General features: G+C 46.7%; 7 protein-coding genes; 6 read left to right on the forward strand and 1 right to left on the reverse strand.

Annotated features, from left to right (window-relative positions):
- Positions 1 to 456: 456 nt before the first annotated feature.
- FFUJ_12435 (uncharacterized protein) lies at positions 457 to 757 on the forward strand (the record flags this gene model as incomplete). XM_023582041.1 has 2 exons in its annotated part: positions 457 to 478; positions 531 to 757. The coding sequence occupies 2 exons, from the start codon at positions 457 to 459 to the stop codon at positions 755 to 757; spliced, it is 249 nt and encodes an 82-aa protein (XP_023434635.1).
- Positions 758 to 2,148: 1,391 nt separating this feature from the next.
- Positions 2,149 to 3,341, forward strand: FFUJ_12436 (uncharacterized protein; the record flags this gene model as incomplete). XM_023582042.1 has 3 exons in its annotated part: positions 2,149 to 2,431; positions 2,488 to 2,852; positions 2,901 to 3,341. The coding sequence occupies 3 exons, from the start codon at positions 2,149 to 2,151 to the stop codon at positions 3,339 to 3,341; spliced, it is 1,089 nt and encodes a 362-aa protein (XP_023434636.1).
- A 1,183-nt stretch (positions 3,342 to 4,524) lies between these two features.
- On the reverse strand, positions 4,525 to 6,101 carry FFUJ_12437 (related to cytosine deaminase and related metal-dependent hydrolases; the record flags this gene model as incomplete). XM_023582043.1 has 2 exons in its annotated part: positions 4,525 to 5,612; positions 5,672 to 6,101. The coding sequence occupies 2 exons, from the start codon at positions 6,099 to 6,101 to the stop codon at positions 4,525 to 4,527; spliced, it is 1,518 nt and encodes a 505-aa protein (XP_023434637.1).
- A 1,595-nt stretch (positions 6,102 to 7,696) lies between these two features.
- On the forward strand, positions 7,697 to 8,725 carry FFUJ_12438 (uncharacterized protein; the record flags this gene model as incomplete). XM_023582044.1 has 3 exons in its annotated part: positions 7,697 to 7,898; positions 7,954 to 8,329; positions 8,383 to 8,725. 3 exons carry the CDS (start codon positions 7,697 to 7,699, stop codon positions 8,723 to 8,725), a joined length of 921 nt encoding a protein of 306 aa, XP_023434638.1.
- Positions 8,726 to 8,982: 257 nt separating this feature from the next.
- Positions 8,983 to 10,864, forward strand: FFUJ_12439 (uncharacterized protein; the record flags this gene model as incomplete). XM_023582045.1 has 6 exons in its annotated part: positions 8,983 to 9,034; positions 9,092 to 9,532; positions 9,582 to 9,889; positions 9,944 to 10,077; positions 10,126 to 10,762; positions 10,817 to 10,864. The coding sequence occupies 6 exons, from the start codon at positions 8,983 to 8,985 to the stop codon at positions 10,862 to 10,864; spliced, it is 1,620 nt and encodes a 539-aa protein (XP_023434639.1).
- Positions 10,865 to 11,116: 252 nt separating this feature from the next.
- Positions 11,117 to 11,855, forward strand: FFUJ_12440 (galactoside O-acetyltransferase family protein; the record flags this gene model as incomplete). XM_023582046.1 has 2 exons in its annotated part: positions 11,117 to 11,217; positions 11,276 to 11,855. 2 exons carry the CDS (start codon positions 11,117 to 11,119, stop codon positions 11,853 to 11,855), a joined length of 681 nt encoding a protein of 226 aa, XP_023434640.1.
- A 564-nt stretch (positions 11,856 to 12,419) lies between these two features.
- FFUJ_12441 (uncharacterized protein) lies at positions 12,420 to 16,760 on the forward strand (the record flags this gene model as incomplete). XM_023582047.1 has 7 exons in its annotated part: positions 12,420 to 12,475; positions 12,525 to 13,305; positions 13,365 to 15,013; positions 15,063 to 15,389; positions 15,445 to 15,951; positions 15,996 to 16,127; positions 16,178 to 16,760. 7 exons carry the CDS (start codon positions 12,420 to 12,422, stop codon positions 16,758 to 16,760), a joined length of 4,035 nt encoding a protein of 1,344 aa, XP_023434641.1.
- Between the last annotated feature and the right edge of the window lie 351 nt (positions 16,761 to 17,111).

Below are 17,111 nucleotides of genomic sequence, written 5' to 3' on the forward strand. Positions count from 1 at the left end.
TCATCAATGACAAGCTGATACTTCATTTTGATCAATTGAAACGATAATTGCTTTGTAAATTGACCCATACCCCGGGTTTGGCTGCTACTGTTGTTAGTTGCACCGCATCATCATCTAGTCTGAATGCGGGGTGAGCATTAGGCGATCACCAATATCTGACCGTGAATTTCTTGTGCGACATTGCGTTAGCAATTGAACAAAGCAAAGTCAATGACATCTACGACCATACTTACGGTGAAGAACAGAGAACAAACAGCCCGATCTATTCGATCCATGACGTCAATAAGTTCGTATGTCTCAGTGTTTGCTAGATGGATGTGAGAGGATCGATGTTTATAAAAAGAAGGACAAATCTCCCAATTGTGCTTCCAATTCATCATCAAACAATCAATCTCATCAACAATCACAAGCAACTCAACTTCACAACCCTTCAACACCACCAACAACTACTTCATCATGTCTGACTACAAGCCCACTGGTACATCTCCCCTCGCACTCTCCTCCACACCGCAATATCTAACAACTTACAGAGCACGACGGCCTCCGCAAGGACGGTCAGCCTGACGGTCGTGTCGGCACCGGCGAGTTCGCCCACGGCAAGGTCGACCCCCACAAGGCCGGCGAGCAGGGTGGAAAGACTTCCGGCTCCGGCGAGGGCCTTGGAAGCTCCGACAGCAGCGGTGGTGACTACAAGCCCACTGAGCACGGTGGCCTGAAGAAGGATGGCAGCCCTGACCAGCGTGTTAAGGGTAACTAAGGCGTTACGGATTATGCAGCGATATCTAGTATCTGAATGATAAAGCTTTGTCACCGACTTCTCATATCGAGTGTCCATTAGAGAAATTGAACGTGATTGTGCATGATTTGAAACAATTCAATTGTATGAATGATGCATATGAAGGAATTGGGCATCACGTCTTGGTTCTTGGGTTCAGACGCCAACTGCATCGCGTCATAGTGATGAGGTACATTGTGTGCGATACTTTACCCAACGTAAGCACTATCATTTTTAAAAATTTGATGATTCAGTCAGGCTTGCCAATTTTGGAATATTAAACTACATGGCATCCGGGTGTTGTCCAAATCTTCCGATTGGCTTCATTCAAGTGTTGACTGAGCCGCAAAAACACCAACCCAAAACACTTTATCTGAGCCGCAGGCTAGGGAAATAACATTGGGATCTACATCTCGTATCGCAAATATTCCAGTTTTCTCCCGAGCGACATCTGTAACAACCCAGACAATGCAAAAAATAAGCTTCGATAGATTGACTCGCGTCTCACTCTCAGGGCTGAGGCCCGTATCCACCGCGGAGCCGAACCCTCAGCATTGACCAGGGTAAGCACATGGTATTTTGACAACACCACGCGATGAGGCTTGAGCCACGAACTATCTAGGTATTACCTTCTGTCCGGGATCAGTTCGTCCCGTCTCTAATCATCCCAACACCACGTTTTACGAATTGCTGCTAGATAAGCCCCTTTTGCCTAGTGCAAGTTAATCAAGGCTAAGTTCTTGGGATTCTGTTCCAGGCTTTTGGGTGTTGATGGACGCTGAGATGCGGAGCCGCAAAAGCAAATACTCGTCCAGGGTCTTGTATGCAGGATTGCCAATAGTGATGATTGGGAATGACTTTTAGATACGGATTAGTGATTGAACCAAATGATCAAATCTGCCATTGACAAAAGATGGAAAAGATGGGAATGAAGGCGATATGTCGATGTATACGTTAATCAGAAGGTAAACTCATAGACCATGAGGAAATCCTCAAGTGGCCTGATTCAACTTCATTGACCCGGGGACATGCACGCCTGTAACCAACATCACACATCGCGGGGTACCTTGTAGTCATAACACTCCCAAAAGAGATTGAGCATCAGGGGGTCCGGACAACTGGGCTGCAACTTCCCACACAAAGGATCTTCAGCGGTCCGTATCCCGGTGCATAAGCGCAGCATCCAGGCATCCAGGACCAGGCTCAGACGCAAGAGTGCGCTCTAACGGATGCAACGCCTCCTCGTGGCCCCTGAGTCGAGCTAGTGTCTGCACCTTTTCCTTCAAATATAGGCACCAAGGAATTCTCGTCTAAAAGTCCCTGCATTCTTGTTCTTCTTTACATCGACATTCCTTGTTCGTTAACCCGCTAAGATGGGTGGCCTTTTGTTGTCGGATCACTATGAGTTTCATAAGCCTAGTACCAATGATATGAACATTGCGAGTATCGCTTGGGGGTTCTCCCTCGGCGTGTCGATTTTTGCGGGCACGAAAGCTGCGAAGCAGACGATTAAATCGTGGAAAAGAGGGACGAGGACGAATATTTATCTTGTCCTGGTATGGATGGAATGGACGAGCAGTGTGATTATGAGTGCCATTACATGGTTGTATCTTCGACAATACATCCCACCGGGCTTCCCAGTCTTCTTCGTCATTGGTATGTATCCGTCGTCGGAGCCGGTCTCACTTGGTCTAAATCTAACGTACCTCAAGTCCTTCTTTGGGCCATTCAGATCCAATCTCTACTACAGATTATCATCAATCGAATCTCGATCCTCATGGTCAACCGGCACAACGCATGGAAGCTCAAACTCATTGTGTTCCTCGTTCTTCTAGCCATCAATATCAGTGTTTTCTGTGTCTGGATCCCTGCGCGATTACAGATCAGTGCCAAATGGATTGCTGTCAACGCCGTCTGGGATAGAGTTGAGAAATGTATCTTCTTGATCGTCGATGCTGGCTTGAACTTTTACTTCATCTACCTCGTTCGATCTCGCCTTATCGCCAATGGCCTCACCAAGTATACTCGACTATACCGTGTCAATTTGTTCATGATTGCTGTCTCGATGACAATGGATGTAAGTCAACTGCATATCAGTGTCACTCTACTCTACTGACAGAACAAGGTCCTGCTGATCGCAATGATGTCTCTTCCCAATGATATCGTCTACCTTCAATTCCATCCCCTGACATACCTTGTCAAGCTTCACATCGAGATGAACATGGCCGAACTCATCACCAAGGTCGTTAAGGCCAGCAATCCCAATGGCTACGACTACTCCGATTCACGATCTCGCTCCGGTCAAAAGAGCGGAAAGACAACCACTGGAAAGAAGATGGGCTCCGTCTTTCCGGGCAACAATCAGACTTTCATTGAAGCTGGTGGCAATGATATCGAGTTGCCTCAGAGGAAGGAAGACGGCATTCAGGTTTCCAGAACTTTCAAGACTACACAGATCGAGGTTGTTAAGGAGAATCGAGATCGTACTGATTACGATGATCTTGAGAGCGAGTCAAGTTCTACCCGGCACTTGAAGCGGGAACCACTGCCATTTCCCGCTGAATAGCTCAACATTTCTCGATGAGCCTTTTCTGAATTAGTATTTTAGATTTGGATTGTCTTCACGGATACCCCTCACGGTTAGATCACAGCGGCACACTATATACCCGACGCTCAAACTCTCTTTTGACTTCTAGAAATAATTAGACGTACACGATATTAATGCACTGAATAACATAGATCATTCACAGTGAGAAAGATGGTTCCGTAACAAACCCCTGTCTCTGGACTAAAGGATGTGATGGCCCCTGTTGTAAATCGTGCGCTAAGATGCGGCTCCGCTCGACCGGTGAATTGTGGCTGCTTGACGCTGATGCATGGGTATTAGTACGACAGGCCTCATCAGGCGGTTTATTGGTGAGATGAGATGAAAATTGAATGTGGCGTTCGGGGAAACGAGAAATTACCTGCGTTATCACATCGTGGAGAGAGTTTGTGGTTACTCAGAAAAAGCAAAGTTACCCCAGAATGAAGTCCGGAGAAACCCGCAATATTCCTCAGCATTACCTCACTATAAGAAACCCTCTGATACTAACACGGATTTAACTAAAAGTTTTTTTTCATTGATTAATTTATGTTGAACGAGCTAAACATGTGCTATTCCCAGGCCATGTTGTCCCCCTTGTCAGAGCCTTTCTACTGGCAGGCATTGCCAAATATCAGGCTTCTCAAGATGCACCAAAGCTGAGGCACCTGTGACATGGCATATACTGAATTTTCAGCCCTGAATTAATCTACTAAGAGAAATTTTCTGGTTACTGTAGTCGGTTCGGTATCCATGAGAGGCGGTCGCGATCGGCGGAACTATGGCCGGAGCCGCTCGATTCCGGCGCCAGCGGGAGAGAACCAGCACTCTGGTAACACCGACGTACGACGGAGCGGGTTCCCCTCGTAAGGCACTTCTTTCGGTGGATTAAAAGATGCAATCTCGGATATCGTGATGGTCGTACATGAACCGTGATAGAAGATCGCACTAAGAGATCTTGACTAACAGGACGAACTATAACGCGGATATTAAGACGCGAGGTCTTTCGGAGCCGCAATGGTTCCCACTTCGACTTTGTACACCAAGTATAGTTCATATTCCGATACTATTATTTCCTGCGCTCCATTTATGATCAAGTAATGTCTTGATACTTTTTAAACTACTCTATTTAATGGTGTTCTACATGTCTGAATGGTCTGATCATTCAATCCCTCAGCTTTGACAAGTCAATATTGAAGCTGCTAATCACTCCCTTCTTAACATCATCCAGGTTCTGCTTCTCTGCTTCTCGCTGGAGAATCTCAGCTCGAGACTTTCTCATCGCTTTAGCAACATCCGCCCACTCCAAAGAGCGCTTATCGGTAACATCCGCCATGCTTTCCTCCACGGTCACACCAACAAGCTTGCCTTGACGCTTTCGAATAATTCCATCGACGATGACTGTGTCGACGTTTCCGATACTGCTGTGCAAGACAACGGCTGCGATGGGGTCTTGCTCAGCAGCACAGATTAGTTCGGGAGTGTTGGCGTCAAAAATCACCAAGTCGGCCAGTTTGCCTTCAGCAATACTGCCAAGTTGACTCTCTCTCCCAATCGCCCTGGCACCCTGAATTGTCCCTAGATTGAACACATCCTGTACAGTCTTGGAGATCTTGCGGGGGGCTAGATCTTGGTCGATCAGTCTCTGGTTATGCTTGGCCCTCGAGCCCTGCAAGCCCAGTCTCATCTCGTATACTATGCTAGAGGCCTGGTTACTGTGACAGTCGATGCCTAGACTAGACTGGGCTTGAGCCTGGGGAAGGTCATCGTTCAAGCACACGGGATCTCCGAGGGCCATTTGCATTTCAGTGGAGGGAGTGCTGCTAATATGTGCTCCAGCATCGGCAAGGTCCTTGACGCTCTCGACGGCATATCCGTTGAGATGGCTGAAGAGCATACGATTGTCTAACAAGCCAAGGCTCTTGATCTGCTGAACGAGATCATAAGATCCCATCTGTGGGTTACTAACAGCATGAGTTGTCGCCAACTCGATACCAGCTTCACGGGCACGGTCGAATAGGTCTTTGACGACTTGTTCTGGTAGAAACCAGAGATCAAAAGCCAGGCCCATAGCAACGCGTCCGTCGCCAAAGGGAGCCTTCTTGCCTAGCTCCTGGATCTCGTCCATGACCCACGGTGCAAGCATATCAGGGTTCATTGCAAAAGGTGACCATGATGCAACGCGAGCAGTTGGGCAGTAGCCATAGACACAGCGCAGACCAGAGGAAACAACGGCTGAGATGGCAGTTGGGGCTGAAAGTGGTGGCGCTTAGCTTAGGTATGCTAGGAGATTGAGAGACCATGTGACTTACCAGCTCCAGCAAAGACGTTGACGTGTGAATGATCAACGACAGTGGTGGTGCCTGCATTGATTGCTTCGAGAGAACCTCCAAGTTGCCCCCAGTAGATATCACTTCTCGTATAGTTTGAAGATTGGAGATTGCCGGAAGCCATGTAATCGAGAAGTAGTTCATTTGCATGTCGTCCCTTGAGCTGGGTCTGCCAAAGATGATGGTGCGTGTCGATGAAGCCAGGTGAGATGATCTTGTCGGTGCAATCAACCACCTCAGCGTCAGTGATGTCGCTAATATTCTCGGCTATCTTGGAGATTCGGTTATTTTCGATGAGGATGTCTCTTTCCAGAGCTTGGACGTTGTCATTGGCGTCGTGGACAAGGACAGTGCCGCCTTTGAGTAACAGCCGGCGCGAAGTGTTACCGTTGAGAGAAGAGTCAAATGCCATTGTGGGTAATAGTCGAAGAGTGATAATTTTTCAGGTGCAATTGGTTTGGAAGGTTGTTGTTCTGATCGATTACTAGGACGGACTGAGACTCTTATAGTCGATGACGATGCGGCGATGTCATACCCGTTTCGTACCTCACAAAAGACGTTGAGGCTGCCCGCATGAAGAATCTCGGCGTTCCGTGGCCTAACTCCACGGAACACAACAAGTGAAACCACGGGCGGCATTATCACGGAGACAACGTTGTCTACCGTCTCAACCTACACAAGTGCAACACTCGCGCCAGAAATGCCCATCGCTACCCGAATGCCCGTTGCTAATTCTGGTGATCTTCATCAAGATCGGTTTAGTCCGCTTTGACCTTCCAGCCACTAGCGGCATTTGGTGATTTATAATAAGGTTTCGCGGCTGGTGATTAAGCGCGAGCGGAGATAGCGAGGGAAGCGGGAGAGAGGGTTACTCGATTAGGATGAGGATGTTCGCTTCTGTCGGATTTATGAGGTAGTCTCGGATTGGAAATATTAAACAATCAATCGCGAGGATCACAGCGAATGATAAAAGGGGAGATTATGGAAGGCATAATGTCCTGGGCGGACGTTTCTCGGACTCGCACGGGATCGGCGCGGGCGTTGTGAGAGATTCCGGGAATAGCTTCAAATTGTGTTATGACGCCGTTTGAGATGTCAGCGCAATGGTATTGGAAGAATACAGCCAGTCCTTGCTGAGCAAGAGAATTACGCGCATTTAAATTAGAATGCTCAAATAATTTAAGGCTGATTAAGCTATGCTAGATTTACTGGAGTCTTGTCCTTATATGGAAAGGAGTTTCTAAGTTTTTGTAAATTTCCTTGCTAACGAAATGACCAATACAGAAAAAAAATACGTTTTGTGAAATCTTAAATTAATGTATTTTTTTTCGCACGGGTTTGTATTTTATCTCGTAAAAGATGATATGGCCGCTTTTAAATGACAGCTGTAGGGAGCTAAATGACCTTGTGATTTCGTCTGGACGCAATATCTCCTCTATATACCAACAGTGCATTGGTCACGACAACATGATGATATGAATTGTTGTCTATAAGTTTGAGCTGATTGGAAAAAGCTTTTCTAGACATTGATGAATGTATGCCTGTATGGTGACCATAAACACGGACTTAACCTATATATAGCTCTGTATAGCATTTCGAAGTAAAGGTACGTAACAATCCATAGCTAATGATTGGCCAATAGTAGGTTTAGTTTACATTATGTTGTCTCCTAAGTAACTGGCCTCGAGTCTATATAGTGAACTCCATAGGTGGGCATACAATGTGAAATTGGAGAAGTACTCAAGGAGGATTACTCGGAGTCGGATTCGACTGTTTGTCATGTTATTTCCGAATGGGGTATCTTTCGGTCTTACCAGAACAGGAAATACTCCCAGCTCCTCCACTTGTCGGAGTCTCCGCTTTGAAGAGTTCCACTCATTCTCGAACAATCATTTCTCAGGTCCCAGAACTTTCTCCCTCCCCTTCACTTTGCCAGATAGCCCAATAGCTATTCTTAGCGAGTATTTTAAGCACCGAGTTGCTTACGTTGCATGTTTCTTATCCACCATGTCCTTTTTGGAAAAGTACGGCCCCGAAGTGCAGAGAGTCTCTGCAGATGCCCCCATCCAAGACATCATTGCGCTCCTCAAGCGTGATGGGGGTGTTTTTGTCAAGGGACTGATATCTGAGGCAGATGTCGATAAGGCATATGATGAGTGCCGAGCACGTTTGGACTCCGATGTTGAATGGTCGGGCAACTTCTTCCCTAGTAAGTCCTCTTTACCATAAGTACTAGTGCGACTGAATTAACATGTGAGCTTAAGAGGAGACGCAACGGGCGCCAAGCCTCCTTGCTCTCAGCCCTACATACGCCCGGACCCAGGTCATGAACCCGGTCTATCAGCAAGTCGTCGATCATTTCCTCACTACGCGAAGTTGGTTCTGGTGGGGTCCTGAACGGAAGGAGTCGGTTTCGAAACCTTACTTGCATTCTTGTACTGCTATGAGAATCGGACCTGGAGGCAAGGCGCAGCCACTTCACCGTGACGACTATATCAGTCACAACATCCATGCTGGTATTGATAAGTGGCATGATGAGCGTGATGCCAATCGTGAGTCTGCTGTTGGCTTATTTGTTGCTGGGTCAAAGGTCACGAAGGAGAATGGAGGCACGCAGTTTATCCAAGGGAGTCATCTATGGTCAGTACAATTCTTCGGCCTCTCATAATTTCGACCTGGCTGACGAACTACAGGGGCTCAGAACGAGGTCCCCCGCGTGTTGAAGACTGCATCTTTGCTGAGATGGATAAGGGCGATGCGTTCATCATGCTTGCTTCAGCGTATCATGGTGGAGGTACCAATTCCACCAAAGACCAGTACCGCTTAGTCTTTGCTACCTTTTCCATTCGTGGATTTTTAAGACAGGAAGAAAATCAGTTTCTGGCTGTTCCTAGAGAAATAGCAATGAAATTCGACCAGGATCTACAGGCGTTTATGGGCTATTCTATGAGCGACCCGGCGTGCGGTTATGTAGAACAGACAGATCCGATATACCTGCTCCGACCAGAGCTTGAGAAAGGTCCTTCGGACTTTTAGACGATGAATATTAGGAAAAATAATGACTTGTATGTATTGACTTCAGTACTTGGAAGGTTGTCCCACTTCTCCGAGTGCGGGTTCTGTAGTGCCTTATAAATCGGCTCGGATGACAGCGGCGTGCATGACCTAAAAGATTGAGGATGACCCCACTAAGAAATCAACAACTCCGATACCGACTCTCATCCTCTCGATTATCTTTTCTTCCGCTCCACCATCGTCTTTTATTACTGAATTTGGTAGTACACGCAGCAATAATGACAGGTAGTGATAATTCATCCTCAAATCGCCCAACTGCCCGTCGCAAAGGTGAGCACTAATTCTCTCTCATTACCTTAAATAATTTTAACGAGAATCTTGCTCCAGACCCAGCATGCGGAACATGTCGCAAGAAGTGTCGAAAGTGCGATCGGAAACGTCCTATATGCGATAGATGTCGCACCAAAGGTCTTCATTGTGAAGGATATCCTCCGCGGTTTCAATTCCAAGAGACATTGACGATTGCTCCCAATCAGTCAAGCTCGCAACATGCGACCTCAGATAGCATTGATACGTCGCCTTCACAGCCAGTGATCTTAAGCCAGTCTCCAGAGTCGTCAATGCTCTCTGAGCTCATCACTACAAGACTGTCGGCTTCGCTTTCGCCGGAATGCCCTGTCTCTGAGACGTCAGCGTTGACCTTGACATCGCCACAAACATCAGCGACCCTTTCACTATCGCCAGACGCTGTGTCATTTACTATCTCGCCCTCCGCACAACATGACCTAGAGAACGATATTGCGACGAATCAACATATCATTGACTACTGTAAGACTCTTGAAGCACCGGGATACCCATTTATTAACAGATATCTAAGTCGACGGAACGCTAAGCGAGCATTTCATCATCCATGTACCGGGATTGGATAACCCATTCCGAGAATATGTCTTGCCCCTTGCTTACCAGCATCAAGGCATTCTGCATGCGCTACTCGGGTTATCGGCATGTCATATGTATAATACTGGACACGCGAACAATCAGAGACTCGTCACGTTATCTCTTGGGTATAGACTATCAGCAATACGATCTCTTGCTTCTCTGCTGCACAAGGAAGATATCTCACGATTGACGCCCACCGAAGAGGAGCATGTTCTGGCTATGGTATTGCTTCTCGTTCTACATGACGTATGGCATAGCTTCCTTACATTCTATACCAAGAAGCTGCTGACATCGTGATAGGTCTGTGAATCGGGCGTCTCAACACATGGAGCTCACTTGACAGGTGTATCGTTCCTCTGCAAACGAATCGCTTGCCTCGATACCTCACCCAAGCGTTCGGGAACATCCATGTTTCTTGTCTCAGCTTTGTCGTGGTAAGTCTAATCCCCGGTGGTGCTTACAATCGGTACTAATAGATGGAGGTTGGATATGTTGCGAGGGTTTAGCGGTGCCGAAAAGCTGTCCTACTCCACTGAAGTACGAGAATGCGTCAGAGATCACGGAAGTTTAAGCCTTCACACGTTAGTTGGCTGTCCACCAGCCATGTTCTTCAAGATTGGCCAGGTACTGGAGGCAGGCAAAGCTTACCTAGCTGGAGACCTGCCGGTCGAACAGTTTGAGCAACTACTCGATGGAGCTGAGAAGTTCTTTCGCGGCTGGGATCCCGATCAAGCTGTGTATCCCACCAACCACCAGGAATGGCGACACCTTGCCGAGGCATACAAACATGCATGCTTGCTCCGCGTGATGAGATTTCCCGACGCCTTCGCAATCTCATGCGACGACCCTCAGATAAAAGCTTCTGTCTCTGCTGTTCTTGATGTCTGTGCTACGATACCGAGAGACAGCGTATTTTACAAACGTCTCTTGTTTCCTCTATTTCTCGCTGGAGCCGACACATGCTCGCCGCATCAGATACATTACGCAAGCTGGTGCATCAACGAAATCAAGCACTCCACAGGCTTCCAGCATCCTGCCATGACCGAGTTATTGACGAAAGTCTGGAATGAGAGAAGAACGAATCCTCGGGGCTGGTCAAACGTTCCCTGGATGGAATTCGTAAGTTCGCCGCTTTCTTTCCCTTGCTTCTTATCGATGAGAATTTCTTTCTAGACTTGTTCCGAGCTTCTTCGCTCCCAACATGCATACCTCTTCTTTTGACGGGCCGACGTTCCACTAGTGGTCCACTGTGTTAGTCGGAGTCGGCATCGGGGATATAATCGGACTTGGCGGTTGGGAGTACTTCTATTTACGGAATAGCTTCATTTTTGGGGAGAATTACCTGGTAAGTGACGGATATGAATAAAAGGCGACATGAACCTCTACAATTGTTTCACGATGAATCATATGATACAACGGACTTCTGTTCTATAACCTCATATTTATCTATTTGTCAGCGATACTGTACATAATATGGCGGCGCAAGAGAAGAACCAGGCCGAGTTGGAGAAAGCATCCAGGCTGGCAAATGTTCCCCACTGTGAACAATATGAGAGAATGATCTCAGGCATGCTGTCAGTCGAGACATCTAGTTCATTTGAGACGCTTAAGACTTGCTAACACCTATTGCAGATACGATTCACTTATCCCCAAGCTCACAAATGCTCGTCTCGCAGCTCGAAAGGCCATGAACGAATACAACACCTGGTTCCCCGAAGGCGATGACTTTAACATCGAGAACATCACAAAAAGACGAGCTGAAATGCTGAAATCATTCCTCGGGCATGTGGAGGATGACGAAGTCTTTATCGAGCCACCTTTCAGAGTCGACTATGGCCCCAACATGTCAGTCGGAAAGAGATTCTACGCCAACTTCAACCTGACCGTCTTGGATTCGGCCATTGTTACGATTGGCGATAGGGTTATGATTGGTCCAAACGTTATGATCTCGACGGCGACACATGAAACGGAGGTCGCAAGTCGAAGGGCCTGCATCGAGTATGCGTACCCTATCAATATTGGCGATGACTGCTGGATTGGGGGCGGTGTTACTATTCTGCCTGGCGTGACGATTGGGGAGGGATGTACAATAGGCGCCGGATCAATCGTGACGCGTGATATACCCGCTTGGAGCGTGGCTGTGGGATCTCCTGCAAGGGTTGTCAAAAAGGTGCAGCCGCTTGGAAAGTTCGACGAATCGAACGGCGTTTGATGAACGCGAGTTCAAAAGGGTCTAAATATGAATATTGAATAAATATCGTCTGCAGTTCAGCTGCTCAGCATTTGTCGAATCGTCGAATCAAGGGTGTCTACTAAGCGCGCGGCTTCATGAACACGAATAACTGGAATTACTAAGCACAAAACTAAATTTGACCTTCCGATGATGATAGAAATGAGTAGAACTTGAATAGATTTTAGATAAAAAAAAACCCCCGGTAATTGTTTATCATCTTCGTCACTTATAGAGAAGGCATGAGGGTCTTTGATGCTCAACAAACAAGCTCCAAGATTTGCGCTGGAACGAGCATGGCCACCACTTTCTGGCGAAGCGCCAGCAAAATAAACAGCATGGTGTGACAGAAGATAACAGACAAGGATGTCGTGACCAACATGCATATTGACGCTCGTTGAAAAGAACCTTCCCAAGCAAACCACTCATAGCGACAGCAACTTTCTTCATCTTTTAATTTGCGCTCTTTTCTATTGAAATATCGATTCAGTCAAAGAATATCCATACAACAGGGATTATCACGGTTCTTCTTATCAGGTACTCATCATGACCAGCCAGGAAGAGGCAGAGAGGGTTATTCGGGAGCTCACTGGCGAATACAAGTACGATCTCAATCAGTGACCTAGCCACCTAATACTAACTCTATACTAGGCTGGACGAAAACGTATATGAGAGTGGCAGAAAGTTCTTGCGCGAGCTGCTTCTATATATCGACGCGAAGAATTTCACGAAAGCTAAAAAGCACAAAGAATATCCATACGTGTCTTTCAAAATTCACTCTAGTCATATTGAAGTTGAGTTCAACGACGACGGTCTTACAAGCAGAGATCTACAACAAATTTGTCTGCCTTCCAGCACTGAGGATGAAAGCCCTGGCGAAGATGGTCTCAGCTCGGTCTTAAGGTCTACAGCCAAGATTTATCTTCAGTCAGGCAACTTCTCCTTTGACTTGCGTCTCTCATCGAGTCAGGGTAAAATAAAACCAATTTGGGTCTCGCCACCTGCCCCAATACCCGATTCACTAACGCGCATGGTTGTCTATTTTCACGACTATGGCACCGAAGACCATCTGGAACGCCTAAAGAGCGTTATTCTAGCACAATTTGAAAGCTTAACCGCCGAAAGCCTACTGTTTCTTAGAGCCCTTCGGCGCATAACTGTTGAGTTCTACCGCAAGGGCGGTGAGCTCCGTCAATCCAAGCGATTCTGCAAGCATTCGATGAAAGACAACCGCGAACTACTCAGAACGACAATCGGTAATCACGATGAAGAGGAGGGAGAAGGTCAAGTGTTCTGTGTGACGGAGCGGGGAGCTTGGGGTCGACGAAATGTCAAATTAGCGTTCCCACTGACCGAGAGTGGCAAACCATTAATCGACACAAAAGAAAAGGGGATATTCAACATCTTGCCCATCAGCAAATCAAAATATAACGTGAGAATATCTCGCCTCTGTAATGTATTTTGGGACTGGATACTAAGCATATGCCACAGTTTTTGATAGACGCCGACCTTGAGTTCGACAATCATCAAAAGCTTAAGCCGAACTCAAAGAAAAATCAAGAAATTCGCATTTGGATCGCAGCGGCTTTCTTGCAAGCCATTACCATGTTTCTCACTCGTGCCAGTCTTCGTTATGAATGGCCATTATTCCTCCCTCACATTACTCACAAGACACCCCTCAGCCTAGAAATCCGGTTCATGGCCCAGAAAAACCTTTTGGTGCAGGTGTATAATCAGTCGGCATTGCGATGCATGGATGAGATAACAATTCTACCTGACCATTTGAAAGACGAGAACGGGCAACCGCTGCTAGAACCTTTTGCAAACGACATGCTCTTGTCAACAGACTATCCTCCTCGCGTGGTGGAGATCTTTAAGGAGCACGGTGCAAAGACCATGCAGGATGAGATTTTCTGGGGACACCTGGAGTATAATATGAGGTTGAAGAGTCCTAAGATGCATCGGAAATACACTACTGAGGAGTGGCATGCACGAATGGCACGATTTCTTCTCCAGTTCTCGGAAACGTCAACATTAAATGCTTCGAGGGTTAAGTCCCTTGCAATTGTGCCTCTGAGAGATGGGACATGGACGTCTATGCTATCTGGCGCGGTCTATTTTCCACGTGCGGGAGACAATTCCATCCCGGACACCAAATATTTGAGGATGGTAGCACCGCCCGCTACTCAACATCCAGATCGGTATGCTTTATTCAAATACCTTGGGGTTGCTGAGCCCTCCCTCAACATTGCCAGGGAGTCAGTTCGCGAAAGCCTGATCGCATCGGAGACTCTCCCGCTTAAACTTGTCAACGACTATCTACAATATCTCTACCTCACGCATGAAGCCAGCGACTGGACGCGGTATGACTACAAAGAAGTTAAGGTTCTAACAACAGACTCAACTTTTGAAAGGCCACAATATAACGTCAAGACAATTTACCTACCAGGCAAGGATCACCCGTTCAGTGCTGAAAGCCTTCTGGGGCCTGTGAACTCCTCTTCTCCTTGCTTGTTCTTACATCCTGATACTTTGAGCAACGTGCCTACTCAGGGCAACTCTTCACGCATAAGTTGGAAAAGGTGGCTTTGCGACTACGTCGGCTTAAGGGAAGACATCTGCTTAGAGTCAGAGGAGACAGGAAAACTATCGTCTGATTTCCTTCATATCATAAGTCAAAGTCCAGACAAGCTTCTGGACCTGCTTGAATATCTTCTGTCTAAAAGTGAGGTGGAGTTATCAAGCGAGTCTACCATCATGTCCGAGATTCGACAACTGTCTGCAAGCAACCTTTGCGTGGTTGAATTCACGATTAAGCTTCAAGATACTTGGCTTCCCCTCAAAGCTCTCACCGATATAGTTGAGTCCTACATGGAACAACCCGAACAGTTCCCTTTTCTGAGATACATTCAAGACGATACTGGAGGCATCGGCACACAGTGGAACTTTCTATCTGAGAATCTTCTCATTGGTAAGGAAGATAATCTCGACTTTCGTCTTGAGATCTTGCGTTCAATCCGTCGCTCAGATCCTCCAAAGAATCCCAGTCGCCAACTCCAAAAGGTTCTGGATTTATACGCTTCCATATATACCAAGTTCACTGCTTCCGGATTAAGGACTGCTGACAGAGAGAAGCTCAGGTAAACTGTTCTATCTTGTCGAACTTGGTTTACACTAACATTGTGCTAGAAACTTCTTCAATGAGTCCGGTGTGGCCTACTTGAATGGAGAAGAACTTGAGTGGACGAGCTCTTCGTCTTGTATATGGGACGCACCACCAGACATGGTCACGATGCGCTGTCTCAAGTCCTGTTACAACCTACAAGGCTCGAACATTGAAGTTAAAAGCGCCCTACAGAACCTTTTTTTTGAAACTCTTGGCATACAGAATGCTCAACTTGAACATTTGGTCGCAGAGTTGAATGAGTTGCGCATCAGAAATGACGAGGATCCTGCAGGGATTCTCCAGATATACGACTTCATGAACACGAAGATTCCTTCATCTCATGATATTAGGTATGTATTATTCTGTCACAACACAATTCTACCTGTGACTCTGATGACAAAGTAGGACTTTATTTGAGAGCTCACCGCTTATCTTCATCTCCGACGGCCAATATATAGGCTGGCACACCTCTACTGAAGTCCTATGGTCTAGCAACACGGACCTGTGCGGTATGGGAACCCTGGACGATACATATGAATCACTTCGTGGTTTCTTCGTTCAAAAGCTTGGCATTCAGTCATTATCGCTACGAATACTTTACGACCGCTTGATCAAGTCTCCTAAGTGCGAGCCACAGCAGATGAAAGAGGCCATTTTCATCTTGAATGACTTCCTACGACGCGAGCCAGTGTTCCTGGATCCGCAACCTGTCAGAAATGCCGAAATATTCCCTGTCAGAGATCCCGATGAGGGGATCTCCCTGAGATCTGCAGAAAAAGACTTTGCCATCGGAGATAATGACAATTTGAGGATCATTTTCGAAAAACATATCAGTCTCCTTGACTTCAACCTTCAGGAATTCTATCGCCTAAAGCCTTTCTTTGAATGGCTAAAACTTGAAAGTCGCTATTTGTCTATCGCCTAAAGCCTTTCTTTGAATGGCTAAAACTTGAAAGTCGCTATTTGTCTAGATGTGTCCGAGAGGACGTGACGGTCGTTGCTACAGAGAGAGGTCTCTTCAAAGCACCTGCAGCTCCAATACCCTTTAAGAAGCGAAACTTGAAAGCCATGGCCCGCTATATTACTCGGTAAGCCCCTCGATACTCACGATAGAAAAAAAAACCATTAATATCTTCAGGGTTGCGGCGAGTTTCGATAGCCCGTACTGTCGCTCTAGGATCAAAGCCTTGCACAAGCATCTATGCGAGATTGAATGTGTACAAGTATGGAGGATAAATACCTTCTTCATTCTACAACAGAATGGCGAGACCTTTGTATCAGAGAGTCAGATATCTAAGGCACATATTGCAGAACCTGATGGGAGACTCACGATCTATGTTCCCATGGATCTCGTATCACAGGAAGTCTGTTTCGGCTCAGTATTGCCCAGAAAGCTCGCAATATGGATCATGCAGGATCCGGAAAGTAGCAGCCGACCTCACGTTGACATCGAGATGGTTAATGCACTGACTGCCATCTTGGCCAGCGAGACGACATCTCTCGACGAGATCCTTGATGAACTAGGTATTGCCAGAATTTCGTATGATGGCCTCAGCGACGATGGAGATGAAGCTACGAGACAGAGGATATCATTCAAAAATGTCGTTGTACGGCCCCGAAAGGCAGACTCGCTGTCGTTTAGTGTCCCCGTCAGCAACTCAAGCGAAAGTGTATCTTTGAAGACGGTTGAACATACCGAACCCAACGCTGTGACTGGGTGATAGAGATGGGCTACCGAAAGAGCACGTATCTCAGCCAAGGAGCTGCTGCAGAGTGCCACTATGGCGATTTGTGCGACTGAAGCAAGTTGATTTATCCACGGTGCTATGGGACTTGGACTGTGATAGTATTGGGGGTTTACAATAAATACATTCGTAAATCAAGGACATGATAGAATCATAATTGCATAGTTGAGTGACTATTAGGACTTTAAAGCCAGTTCACGGCTCGTGTCGCCCGTTTTGCCTCGCCATCATAATCTTTTTATTCACCTTAGATATGTGAAATACTTCAACGCAAGAACGGATTTCATAAAATTAAACAAATAAGCTAAGAGTATTTATTCCCCCGTT

The sequence above is a fragment of the Fusarium fujikuroi genome, chromosome FFUJ_chr08 (genome assembly GCF_900079805.1).
Source record: "Fusarium fujikuroi IMI 58289 draft genome, chromosome FFUJ_chr08".
In the NCBI taxonomy this organism is placed as follows: Eukaryota; Fungi; Ascomycota; class Sordariomycetes; order Hypocreales; family Nectriaceae; genus Fusarium; species Fusarium fujikuroi.